Source organism: Marmota marmota, unplaced genomic scaffold (genome assembly GCF_001458135.2).
Source record: "Marmota marmota marmota unplaced genomic scaffold, marMar, whole genome shotgun sequence".
Classification (NCBI taxonomy): Eukaryota; Metazoa; Chordata; class Mammalia; order Rodentia; family Sciuridae; genus Marmota; species Marmota marmota.
In genome coordinates, this window is record NW_026000142.1 from 34,363,418 (window position 1) to 34,378,103 (window position 14,686).

The 14,686-nt window shown below is 33.4% G+C and overlaps 1 protein-coding gene across 1 annotated transcript in view; it reads right to left on the bottom strand.

The window, feature by feature from the left end:
- Sema3d (semaphorin 3D) overlaps positions 1-14,686 on the bottom strand; it is a 100,364-nt gene that overhangs the window by 59,634 nt on the left and 26,044 nt on the right. The window contains exons 3-5 of the mRNA XM_015488221.2: positions 10,884-11,003; positions 6,995-7,088; positions 4,314-4,442 (exon numbers count right to left, since the gene is read on the bottom strand). Coding sequence (XP_015343707.2) covers positions 4,314-4,442; positions 6,995-7,001 — 136 coding nt within the window. The 5' untranslated portion in view covers positions 7,002-7,088; positions 10,884-11,003. The remainder of the gene's footprint in view (positions 1-4,313; positions 4,443-6,994; positions 7,089-10,883; positions 11,004-14,686) is intronic.

A 14,686-nucleotide genomic window follows, 5' to 3' on the forward strand; every position in this document is an offset into this window, starting at 1 on the left:
ATTCAAAAATGTGTTGTACTATATGATTGTAGGATAGTGTTCATAATAATATAAGTAAGGATACTTTAAATCAGCCTGTCCAAAAGAAATCTCTTCACTGATGGAAATCTTTCATATTTGTGCTGTCCAGTATCGTAACCCCTAGCTCAGATGGCTATTGAGCACTTGAAGATAGCTAGAATGAATGAAGAAGGAAATTTTAATTTTATTTAAATTTAGTTTATTTAAATATAAATAGCCACATATGGCTAGTGTTTACCATAATGGGCAGGACAGCATTAGACCAATCCAATGTCAGTGTGTGCTGTAACAGGTCAAGTTTTAAACAGCAAGAACCTTTATTTTTGTAATTATCACAAAAGAGCAGTCAACCTTCTAGACTCAAACCCAACAGGTTACTCTTAGCAGAAGTTTAGGATCACAATGAAAGACTGGGCTTGATGGTGACAGACTTGGAGGTGTCCCTTCCCTATGCTCTATCTCAAGTTGTAAAACATGCAGTTAAATAATGTAATAAAATTCATTCTCAACCACAGCACAGTTCATCTGTATTCTCTCTTCTCACACTCCTAATGCCTGACTTTGGTCTTTGAACCATGGACTAACTATATCTGGAAAATGGCCATTTCTCATAGAGGAGGACAGAAAATTTCTCTGAGCAAGCCAATATTTTGCCATAGCCCATCAGATCTCTCCTCATAATAAGAATCTCATGTAATTTCTATAATTTCTCCCCGTGCTCTACCCTAGTTTCCAGGAACCAAGGAATTTGTGATTGTCTGATCTCCTGAGCATCAGGCTCTCCTCACTCTGGCCTGCCTTTTTGCTTGCACTTGTCATGGCTTCACCCAGATTGCTCGCCTAACCTTACTTTCTCTAACTGTCCTAGTCCTTGCTGCCAGACCAACATCTTTGGTTTGCTATTACCCAACATGGCATGTAGACATCGACCCTTTTCTATGGTGAGGCTATATGAGCAGAAGTTATGCCACCAAAAGAATAGAATTTAGGTTGCTAGACTGTGTCACACACTGGAAAGAATTGGATCCTGAGACGGATTTCAGTTTCAATCTCACTTATACTAACTGTTTAAATATGGATTATTTACTAACTTTTAACATGTCTCCTAATGTAAAGTGCAACTAATTATTCTCTCAAGATTATGCCAGTCAACAAAACAGCATTTTAAAAGTTGTATACAATAGTGACTTTATATAAGATGTTATATGAAATAAATTTGAAATGGAAAAGAGAAGAGACGGAGAGATCAGTTAGTAAATACTAAAATAGGGGCAATAAACCAGAGATGAGGTCATGAAGGCCTCTGGGAAGATGGCAGCCATAGAAGAACAAGGTCAATACACAAGTTGAAGGAAGTAGAGGCCTTAGTGATAGATTAGATAAAGGGATAAAGGAGAGGAAGGAATCAAAGATAAATCCAAGGTGGAAAATGGAAAAATGAAGTTAAGAAGCCTAAGATAGATCAAAATCAGGAAGCTGATGTTGAAGGGCAGGTTAGCAGCAAAAAAAAAAAGATTAAAAAAAAATTTTAGACTTTCGATTCCATTAAAGTGAAGGGTCATTTATTAACTTGTAGAAATCACAAAGTTAGTTCATGGCATAATTGAAGCTAAGGCTCTGATATCTTTATTTCCACAAAAAGCAATCATTTTTATTATAGTCTGAAATGAAAATATAAGACATTCAAATAGTTTTTAAGAGCACTGATTTACAGGACAAGGATGGAATTATAGTTTTGGGAAACAACGGAACACAGTAATAGTTGAAACTACTAGGTTACATGAGCTCACTGAATGATGAAGTATAAAGGGAAAAGGGAAAAGTGGTCAATAGTTTAACATGCCAAAGAGATGTCAGAGAACCAGGGTGCATTCGGAGTTTTAGTCCCACATCTGACCTGTTCCATTCAGGAATGATAGCAATGAGGGTGATATTGGCACTAATCCAGCTCTTGCCTTTTAACAGACTTCCCTAAATGATTTAATATAATGTTTATGATTCTAAACAGATATAGTTATCAATAGATGCCATTTTAAATAGACAAAGATTTGCAAGCTCAGAAAGTTCTGATCAAGATCACACATAAGTAATATTCAGGATTTAAGTGCAGATACTTAAGTTCCAAACAACTATAACCTTTTTGTCTAAGCTGGGATAATTTGAGAGTAAAAGAGTAATAGAAGTAAACTGGAAATCCTGGGCAAAACCAGGTCCTATGGTCACTGTGGTTATTAAACATTAAGTCTGCCTTGAATGACCCTAAATGATAAATTCAGGTCCATTAAAATTTTATCATATATATTTTTCTCCTTCCTTCAGAATTTTACTTCCTACTGCCTTCTTTTCTTGAACTCTACCTTATGTCTTTAGATTCTTCCTTTCACAAATGTGCCCCTCAAATATGCTCAAGTACATCTCCACAGCCAGCACCTTTGTCTCTGTCCCTTTTTCATTCTCATACTTTCATTCAATGAACTCTTTTCTCCTTTAGTTTTCACATCATGCTATCAGTTCATCTTTTAAAAAATAAAGAACTGATTACCTGACTATCAGTGGTTCTCTTTTAGTTTTACAATAATATTAACAACTTCTTAGCCCCTTCTCCCAGTGTCTGCTATACTGCAGAATAAGCAGCTCATTCATGATACCCGAGGTCAGCCACCTTCCCCTGTCTATCAGGGCAGGGACCATGGGTAGAATAGCACTCAGTATGCAATAAGGACTCAAAGGATGTTGATTATGGAAATGTTCAACAATTCAAAGGCTTCCTACTTTGTAATTCTATTCACACAGCAATAACAACAGCATCTCAGGTAAATAATAGTTGCATATGTATTTTCCACATTTATTGTTTTAATATGTTGCTGATTTATTTATGGACAACAAAGAATACTTTTTTAAAAGAGTAACAATGTCATAATATTTGTCATTCCCAAACTGAAACATTCTATCTTATACTACGTCTTAAAGCCATAAGAATATCTTATCATCTAACGATATATCTAAACTTGGCTGTGGGTGAAATATAGGAGTTTCTCTCAAATTAATAAATTCCACAAAAAAATATACTGTTGGGCATTGTTTCTTATTTATTTATTTATTTATTTATATTTGTGGTTTATTTGGAGATCATATTTTTACATGAACAAATATATCTGGAGGTTTTGAGTAAAGAAATTTTTTAAAAGTGTTTCTTCTTTTGTTTATGTTGTCACTGTTTAACTCACACTGAAAGATACAGAGATGGCCCCTAGAAATGCTCTACCTTGGCCTCTTCCACTAGAGCACAATATTTATGGTGAGAATGGTAAATGTGTTCTGCCTGCTTAAATAACAGTTTTATATTATTCTGTCCTGAGTAATAAAGGCATATGGTAATTAGAAAACATTAGAAAATCATGATAAAATTTGGCCTGTTGTAAGGCAATGGGTTAAAAAATTTAGACCTTTGTATTAGTTCTTAAAATAATTAAGGGAATTCACTTAGACGTTTCTTTTTTTTGTTGTTTATTTTTTTTCTTTTTTAAACCCAAAATATGGCATGACCCTAAACATAATAGTAATCAGACAAACCTATATCATTATCAATATTCTTAAAACTTTGCAGGGCTGTGTAACGCCAAACATAAATTTTAGCAATAGAAGTTGTCATTACAACTATCAATGTTAAGAAATGATAAGGAGAGGGAAATATTACCTACCTGATTTGATAATTACACATCATACATATGTATGTATTAAGTTCATACTATATCCCCAAATATGAAAATCATTGTTAATTTAAAAGAAAATATACAATTATGTATCAATTACAAATAAGAAATATGTTCTAGAAAAGAAGTTAGCATTACAGTCTCACCCCTTTCTATTGAGCTAAGAGGCAATAGATGGCTTAGTCATTAAACCACAGACTGTGGGAGTCAGATTACCAGCTTGAATCCTGGCTTTGTAGCTAAGAAGTTATGAGACCTTGACCAAATTAGTCAACTCCTCTCAACTGCAGTTTGCTGATCTTTAAAAAAAACATAAAATAATACTACATCTTACATGTCATTGTGAATTTTCAAAGTATCTATAAAAGCATAGATAGTGCAAACTACATAGCTCACACTCAGTAAATACCAGCTGTTACTATACATAACAAAAATTTCTGGAGATTTGTCTAGGTTGATGTGAATTAGTTTCAAATGTATTTTATAATGTTGTACTTAATCAACTCTACCAAAACACAACTGAATGGTCAATAAGGAACTTCTTATCAATCTCAAATCAATGACAAAATAATCACTAACCATTGAGCCAGTAGTGCTCTGAAATGTCAGTTCTGATGTAATGGTGGTCATGAGTGGGCCCCAGGGACCTTGTGAATGCAGTATCTTTGCCAAGGAAATCAGATGCTGTTCCAGAATAGAGGTACTCATCTGGGAGAAAGAAAAGCACATGTAGGACTTTTCAGATACTGACCAGATACTATTGAAAACATACAAATTTCACAGCATGACACCAAAGACAATGATTGCTTCACATCAGAATATATTGTTTCACAAATTTCACTTTCAGATTTTGAAAAATAAGCTTAGTTGAAAACACAAGTCAATTACCTTTCATCATTTAATGCTAGATACTCTAAAAAGGCTAAATTCTTCCACATTAATAATTGCACATGCATTGGCTTCTCTTTGAACCAACTCTTTATTCCTTCTCCCCACAAATATTTCAGTAAAACATTATAGTTAGGAATTCTTCTTTGCAACAACACACAGAAAATATTAAAAAAATTAAATGCCATAATGAGGAATGGATTGTGTAATTAGTATTTACTTAACCGAACAACCTCAAGAACCACAACTTTTCTTTGCCTAACCTCTGCTGAAAGGGAGCTTTCAGCACTGAAGTCATTCTTTGTAATTATAACATGCTACATTCCTTGTAGCTAATCATGTCTCTAATAGTTCTGATAAACAGGAGTTCTTGAAAAGAGAAAGATGTTGCATTACAGCATACCAAATTTCTTTGTCCTATTATTTACATAAAGTGAATGTCCATGTTTTATCAGGCACAGAAGAGAGAAAGGGTAAGGAAAAGAGAGAGGGGAAAGGGGATGGGGGAGGACAGAGAGGAGGAGAAGGGAAAGAATGTCAGGAAGGAGGAGGAAGAAAGGAAGTAAGTGCAGAGGAGGGTACAGGAAGGTGAGGGGGCTGAGAAAAAGAACGAAAGGGAGCAAGGAAAGAGAATCAGGGATTGAAAAGGAGAGATGAGGATGGGGGAGTGGAGAGGGGGTGCTGGATCAGTGACAGGGCCCCCCTACTGCTAGTGGCAGGGCTGGGAAGGGGCGGAGTGGGTGGCAGGAAAAAGTGTTGCCCCTTTGAGAGCCAAGCCTTTGCCATTTCAAGAGCCTTTTACAGTCAACAACTGTGGGTTATATATTAAAAAAAAAAAAGTAAAACTGGTCTACAGAGCATTTAAATTTTTAAATGCCTATGTATGAAAATAAAAATATTAGTTTATCATTGAAATTCAACTTTCCTCAGAAATGTAATCTAAATTTATCTAAATAAGCCCTTGGGAAAATCATGCTTAAATAATGACAGTAGGCAGCTTATAAAGGAAACCAAACAATACACAAGTGAGAGAAATTCAGCTGTGTAAATTTGTTAAAGACACAGTAGTACTTCATCCTCTTAAGGTACTTCCTAAAGTATGTTAGGTTAAATGGAAATATTTTCTTGCAGAGCAAATTTTTTAAAATCAGAAAAACATAACATAGTGAAACCAATGATCTTGCTTTGAAGTGAAACTGTGCATGTTTCTGTGTGTTTTGAAAATTATGTGGCTAACATTTACTCATCCTCAGAAAGTGAAATAGATAATTTGGGATTCTCATCTGTCAAGTGGGATTAATACCCTTTATAAAATACAATGGACAGTGGGCACTGGTGACTCCTTTTATGATTCTGTGTATGACTTTAGATGCAATGAAGACAGTTTTTAAAACTAGATATGCAGAATCAAATTTTAATTTGAAACCTACCATGTTTTCTGATAAAATAGTCAAATATCTACAATCATATATTTCAAAGTAATGGTTTGCTTCCCTTCCTCTTATCAAACTTTTCACAATGTCTTTGTTGAGATCCCAAATCATTTATTTCACTTTCTGAGGACGAGTAAATGTTAGCCACATAATTTTCGAAACACACAGAAACATGCGCACTTTCACTTCAAAGCAAGATCATTGGTTTCACTAATGAAAATTAAAATGTCACGGTGCTTTAGTCTGATGGTTTATTCAAACATTTGATAGACAAGTTACATAAAAAGAGACCAAAGTCATGAACCAAACCAAGACAAAAGGTATTCTGGTAATGGTTGAAATTCTAGGATCCTGCTGACATTCTATAGAGCATACTTCAGACCACACAGTACTGCCTGCCTCCTTTGAATAAGATAACCATCTCATATTTAAGATGTATACAAAGTGAGAGAAGACTAAATGTGCAGCAAAAAAAAAAAAATTCCATTTCCATTAATAGAACATTTGGGGAAAAATATGTTGTAACATTATATATCTATATTTGATAGCTTGATTCATTTGGTTTATTAATTTACACACATGCAGAATTCTTAAATTTAACATCCCTACTGAGCCAAATGGGGAAATAACTCAGTATAAAAAAAAGGCATATAAATATAATATTATAGAATAAGCATGTCATTTGCATTAAAAAATTCAACCAGAAGTTCATTTTAAAAGCAGCTGTGTAGGCATTAGGATTGCTGAAACCTCACTTTATTGGAATGTTCAGTATAAAAAGATTTGGCACTAAAATACTGGAACCAAATAGCTGGTGGAAGACTAATCCAAAATTATCTTCAACTCAATAAGAAAATGTGGCTTTTCTACACTTATATGTCTATGCATATCTTTTCAGAAAATCATTTTAGAGCAAGATCTATGTGTCATCAATCTTACCTGTCATTACTGATGCAAAAGGCTGCTGAGGATCAAAAGGACATTTCAGTCTGCCAGACTCCAAATTATGTGGGTCCAGTTTGAATATGACTTCCTGTTATGAGAAATATTAATGCAAGTGAGATTTTTTATGATATTACAACCAGTAAGTACATAGAAGATAAGAATTAAATTCTAACTCATTAATTCAATAAAAACTAATAGAGCATATATAGCATGTACTTAATGCTGATCCTTAACTCTTTAGCCAATATTACATTTGGCAAGACTCAATTCTCATGTTTGGTCTCCTTTTTCCCAAGGTGGTAATGAACTACTATCAATATCAAAATCACTAAGCAAACATATTTTTTAAGCTTACTAATAGGTTTATTATTATTAATTTAAACCAATCTCCTCTTTTAAGAAATAAATTTATTATAATATTTATGCTTTTATGTTAATGATTATGATTTATGTTACTAAGCATCTGCAACTATGTCAAATTACTTAAGCCGTGCATGTGTGAGTGTGTGTGTGTGTGTTAAATGACATAAAAATGTTCTGAGGCAGGCAGTTAATTTTCAGAGCTATTGATGCATGTGGGCAAAAAAAAAAATACTGTTGTAGTATTTTCACTATTATAAAAACACTATACACATTAAAGCCACATAGTTATTTTGGCTGAAACATCTATTTTTGTAATAGTGGCCACAGACAGAATGACATTGGCAGACTTCTAATATTCAGGAAAAAAATAACATCGTAAGTTGATCTTTCCAAGAAAAATATGAATGTATAATGAATGTAGCCCCATGAGCCTGAATGTTTCATAACAATGACAACACTACATCCAGCAAAAAGGCAGATGACTCACTCTCTGCATTTGTTGGAGAAGTCCAGCATTTCAGACATTCTCTCTAGATGGATTATCTGCAAAGTTATACCAGAGCTCACATGGAATAAGAGAGAACTGTTCAATGCTACAAGCACTGAAGCAAAAGGGATAGAGGACATTGTATTACTTATTGTATTATGTCGTCAGTTGAGATTTTTTCCCCTTTTGAATGAGACCAATAGTAACTAAAAAATAGTAATAGCAATTTAAGTAACCTGATTAACAATCAATATTATGTAGTTTTAAATAAACCTACCTTAATGCTAGCCATAGTGGCACCTAACAGTTAACAGGTACTAACCAAGATCTAGGAAGTTTATGCAGATTGGCTCACTGAATCCTCACCATAAGTCTAACAGTGTAGCTACTTCAACAATTCCAGCTCTGCCAATTACTATAATATTGAAGATAGAAGAGGCACATTCTTTGTTCAGTGTCACACAGTAGTAGTAAAAGGCAAATCAGGAGCTTGAACTCATGGTTGTCTCCAAAGTTAACAATATAGTCTCAGAATTTTAAACTCATTTATATAAGGATGTGTTCATGTTAATTTATTGACTCACTGTGACCAAGTAACATAAGTCCAAGTGTGTTTAGTTTGATCAGGTTAGTTAATGAAAAGTAATAGAGGAGCCTAGGTAAAAAAAAAAAAANAACTCCCAGTATTGCAGGGTATTAATATTACTTCATATAAAGTGTATATATATATATATATATATATATATATATATATATATATATATATATATATACACACACACACACACATGCATATGTATTTTAAACTTATGCCTTTTTACCTTTCTGTCTTCCTGTTTCCTATTTTAATGAATATTAAAAGTGATTAGAATGGAGCAAGTGCTATTCCAAATTATTGTTATTCCAATCATTTCCTCATTTTGTACTCAAAACTCTGTGAAGCAGTTACTATCATAATCATTATCATTTTATTGAATAAACAATAAATTAGGAAATGTATGCAGTATGCATCAGGTCATGGAGTTGGTAAATGACTGAAGCCATTTGTCAAGCTCTGATGGTCTGTGCCCAAGCTACTATTAGAAGTTGTTGACAGCAGTCTTGACTTCTCTGTTGAATCTGGATCCAATTGCCCTCTTGGCATGACCTACTGAACAGGTTTCAAATGCAAAATGTGCAATTACTAACTCACTATTCTATCCACAAACTTGGTAATACTCTGACCTCAATAAATAGGACCACACTCCAACTGGCTGCTAATTCTCTAGGATTCATCATAGTTATTTCCTCTTCTCACTGCCCCAGCCACATTAAGTAGCAGTCTCCAGAGAGTTCCTTCCTCTAGCCCTACAGAGTATCACTGTTCCTTCTCCCCAGCAATCTTATCTTAAATGAAAAGGGCTTCTAAACTCTTTCTAGAAGTACAATAATTTCTTGAAAGTAATGGTTCATTTAAAAAAGTTAACAATCTTGAAGGAATACTGCCCATACAATTACCTGTACTTCTGACCTGCTGAAAACTCTCAAGGCTTAATACTCCTGTTCACTCATAATTTTCTTATTCATAGAACTTGTAAATTTGACTGCCCCAGGGCTTCTTGACAGTCCCAAGCTAAGTAATTAGCTCCATCCAAATTCCCTTTCAGCATGTGTGACTTTTAAGGAGCTATGAAACACTATTTGCTTCCCTCAGCAGGTTGTGAGTTTGGCCTTTAGCCTCAGGTCTCAAAGCACACCCAAGCTGTGGGGCTATCTCATATAATTACACCCTATGCTATGAGCTACTGTTATATATCACCCTTCATCAAAGCTAGGCGGGAGAACATTATACCAGCAACAAAGAATGATGGATTCAGTTGCCAAGTCTCCTAGTGGTTCAGAGATTTAACCATCATGGTTGCTTTATTTTCAAACAGTGGAGTCTGGGCTGCTTAGACAAGCTGGTTAGAAAGAAAAATCTATCCTGCCACACTCGTGGGTTTGATCTCTGCATGAATCAGTTAAATCAATGTAAGGAAACCTGTTTCAGAACCCTGGACTTTACTTTCAAAGACACAGCCAATCATCCTGCAAATATATGTGGTTATTCACAAGAAGCATATACATAAACATGAGGATAACAGTCCATACAAAGAAACAATTTAGAGTTCATATTTTAAAGCTCAGCAGAGCATGCTGTCTCTAGACTCAGACTGTCTTGGTTCTACTCATTACTAGATCATTTATTGGGTGGGTGACCTTAAAAATAAAATTTCTTTCCCAATAGGACAACTTTTGCTAACCTATATGTTAGAAATTATAAAGGTACTAACTTCATTAAGAGTTTGTGAAATTCCAAAAAAAATAATCCATATAATGTGCATGATATAGTCTATAACTCACAGCACTTTAAAATAGTCATTAGTTAAATTTCTGAAATTCACATATTTCTTATTTCCAAAAGTGTTCATTGCTATCTGGAATAAATTCATCTTAATTAACACATACTTTATTTCTTCTATGCTAATTAGGTGCTACATAATCAATAAGTTCAGTTTGATAATTACTATCTATATAAATTTAAGAAATTCATTAAAGTTCTCTTTACTTAGTGACCACTATCATAAGGATTCATAACAGGTCAACTTTACTGGATGGGAAAAATGAAATTATATAGAAGATATAATTCCACTGCAAGATCTTATGGAAAATGGATTCTTACCAACAGCAACAAACTACATATATCTACTTATAAAGAAAACTCAAGGGAAAATGAAAGTATCCAGAAAGCCCATAGAAAACAAAAAGACTTTTAGCATTTTACATTATTAATTTTATTTTTATTGAAAATAACTTGTAATAGAAAAATGTATTATGTAGCTAAAATGTATAATCAAAATGATAGTCCATAAAATGGTTAGGAAGATGAGTCCTTATACAGTTAATAAAGTGTATTTTTAATCTTTATATTCAAATATATCCCATTTATATTAAAGCTATTAATTAACAAAATATTGCAATAAATTATGCTTTGCATACTATGCATTATATTACCTCCTTGTAGGCTCCAAGATCAATATATCCACACACTGGATGAAATGCTCCAGTTCCACACACATAAATGTGAGTCTTGTTGTAGGGTTGAAGAACTCGGATGAAATTTGCACATTCTGTCTATTGGATGTAAAAATTAAAGCATTAGCACAGGGCTCAAATTTTTGAAAGATTATCCTTCGTATCACCTGTTTTTCAAGTAGATAAATCATTAAATATTAAAAAATAAAAATATTTATTACAAGGTTTAAATGTCTAACTGAACAAAAAAGATAGGGCAAGTGTGGAAATTATGGCTTAATAGAGTGACTCCTTAAAATTATAAAACTTTTGAACTAATCAGAATGTTAGAATGAAAATCTTTATAGTGATATTCAGTGAGACCTGGAGAATGGATATACACAGAATGTGAATGTGACATCCATACTTTCTTTCAAGTACACAGAGAAGAGCATCCATTATGCTCTAGTGTTAACACTCTATCCTACATGGCTCTAATTGCAACACCATCTGTCGCAGCTATACTGAACACAACACTAGACACAGATATGTATTTCATTCATATAGATCAAAATGCCCTATACTTGTTTCCATTTATTTTCAAATGCTACAAAGTCTTTAAAAATTAGATTGTTTTCTATTGATTTCAATGGTCTCTTCTGTTTTTCCCAAGGACATGCTTTAAGATTGTATATCTCTTCTTGTTTGGAATATGCTTATATATATATATAAAATATTTATTTATATCCTCATAATTTTTAGAACTTAAAGTGCCTTGGTGTGAGTCTATTGTAATTCTGTATATTTGGAGTCCTGTAAACCTCCTGGATTTGACTTTCAATTTCATTCTTTAAGTTTGGGAAATTTTTTGATATTATTTCATTGAAAAGATTGTATATTCATTGTGGTTTGCATCTCCAAGCCATTAGAATTTCTATCCCCCATTTACTAATTAATAGTAGTTTTCTATATTTTTCTGGAGTAGTCACTCTTTTTTATGTATTATTTTTCAATATACCTAAACATAGGTGATTTCTTTTCTTTACATAAGTTTTGGAAATATTTTCTTAATCATGACTGCATGATTTCTAGTACCAAAGACCCCTGAGGAAAATATTAGGCTATAGCACATTTCTATTCTTGATAATAATTCTACATACAAGGCAGTTGAGTATTTAAGGAAGCTAGAAACCTATGAAACCACTGATTTTTTCTTGAAAAAGTTCAATCTTTCCTGATTAGCCATGGATTCCTCACCAGTGAGGCACTGATATAATGCTCACTCTTGTAAGGACTATTGGGAGGACTACATTAGATAAAAGAAAAAAACCACAAAAACAGACAATGATGTAACTGTTAGAATGGTTCTTAAAATTAAATAAGATTTTAAAAAGGCAGAGACAATGACTTAACCAATAGGATTGTTGTGATTGCTAACCGGGATTAAATGAAAAAAATAACATTTAATAATTATGCATTCCTTACTCTGATTTCAACCTAATACAAAACCTAATTCAAAATATTAATATTCCATAATATCCCATGGCTGCTCTGATTTTAGAGTGAATAACTATGTCTGCAAATCTGTGCAACAGAGTTCCTAGTTTCTTCCTTCCTTCACTCAACTAGTCTGCAAATTTATGTCTCAAAAGTTTGTAGATCTTAACAAAATCCACAGGCTCTATCACAAAGAATATTCCATTAAACTCATTGCGTAGTTTTGCTCTCTGCCTCCTTATAAAAAACAAACAAACAAACAAACAAACAAACAAAAAACAGTAGTTGCTTAAAACTAAGAAATACAATTACCAGTATTGATCCGTCTGGTAGCCACAAAGATAAAGGATATTTCTTAAATCAGGTACATAGATGGAGCACGTTTTAACTGGAGCAGCACCCTGCATACTGTTGCTCTGTTGCACACTGCACTGAAAAAGGCCATCATATTTTGCTCAGGCATGCTCACTGACAGGACTTTTATTTCTTGGTCTTTCCTCCCTTAATAGATGCACACAAGGGTAAAATCTACCCAAAGAATAGTAAATACACAAAAAGGGAAAGAATAAAAATGTATGGCTAAAGGGAGATGTGATGGATGCACTAAGAGCTATTTCATCATTTTTACAGAAGTTTGGCTTTACCCAAACAGTCATTAGATAATAATTTTGGAAACTTATGAAAGAAATACTTGTATAAAGAAATAAAACAACTCTCTTTCCGGATTATAAATAATGAAATCAGAAAAGTTAGGGACTATGAGAAGCCTTACTGTTAAAAAGGGAAACAAGGCCCGGCATGAAGTTGTATACACATAGGAAATGTTTTAGTGACTATAAAACAAAAAGAACAAATCACACCTAAAACATTTCTCAACCTTTAATGTTTCTAGGACTATTTATTAAAATGCAACCAGCCCTGGAAAGTAACTTAGCTTGCCAGTTCCCACACAAGGTGAGAGATCACCTAGGATTAGTGTTTGGAATCCCTTCCCTCTCTCTGATTGGACTGAAGTGGAATAGAATATAGTGTGGGTGAGTCTTGAATTATATGACACATTTTATAAAAAAAGAAAGCCTGTTCAAAGGGTTTTTTTTTTTTTTTTCAGGGAAGTTGACAGAAGGCAGTTCCCTAACTGGCCAGGAGGCAGTGGAAGGCATTGGTTGCCTGAGGAAAAGAAACCTATGATTAGGGATCATGAAAGATAAAGTCTCTGAGTTCTAACAGCCTGGAGCATGACATTTTAGCCAAACAACCTTGCCAAATGCAATTACTTTACAGTGACTTCCCTTTTAATTCATGACTTCATTTTTTTTTTTAGACTCAAAGATTACATACCCTTTTTTCGAGCATGCATAACTTTCGAAGTTTTGCTTAAATAGACTAATCAATAATTAACTTTATTTAATTCATTTAGCAACTTGCATGACTATTAATGGTAAGGTAATTCTCTGAGGCATGAAGAAAGATAACTTTTGAGAATCAGCTTTTATAACTTTCCCTGAAAGCTGGCTAATTTGTTAGCTATTGCCCACAATCCTTGCATGTTACCAAACAATCTAGAAAGTAATATATTCAGCTTTGGAAAAGTATTAAACTTGTATCTTTCCTATTCTTCCTACCTATTCTCTCCTTTCTACTCATACCACCCCATTTGTTGAAGAGGAGAGATAGAGAGAGAGAGAGAGAGAGAGAGAGAGAGAGAGAGAGAGAGAAAGAGAGAGGATCAAAACCATGCATTAATATTTAAATTCTCTGAAGTAACATTGCATGTTTTAATGTTGCATCTTTATTTAATATGTTGTATGCATTTTTATATGTAAAATTAATAAAATTAATATAAAGTTAAATTAATATTTGCAGAAACAAGTGGTCAATGCATGAACATTTGCAATTTTAGTTTCTCCTCAGTTATCAAAAAGATATTAGCAAACAGAAGTACCTGCAATTCTCGAGACTTACAGGGAGACTAGTTAAATCCAATATAGGTTTATGTGGTTAAAAATAAAAAGAATCTCTCTCTTTTTATATGTGTATGTATGCACTCACATATATAATATATATGTAAAATATATATGTTTTAAATATATATAATATAATATAAATTGGGCTGGGGATGTGGCTCAAGCAGTAGCGAGCTCACCTGGCATGCGTGCGGCCCGGGTTCAATCCTCAGCACCACGTACAAATAAAGATGTTGTGTCCACCAAAAATTTAAAAAATAAATATTAAAAATTTTCTCTCTCTCTATCTCTCTCTCTCTTTAAAAAATATATAATATAAATGTAAAAAATATATATATATTT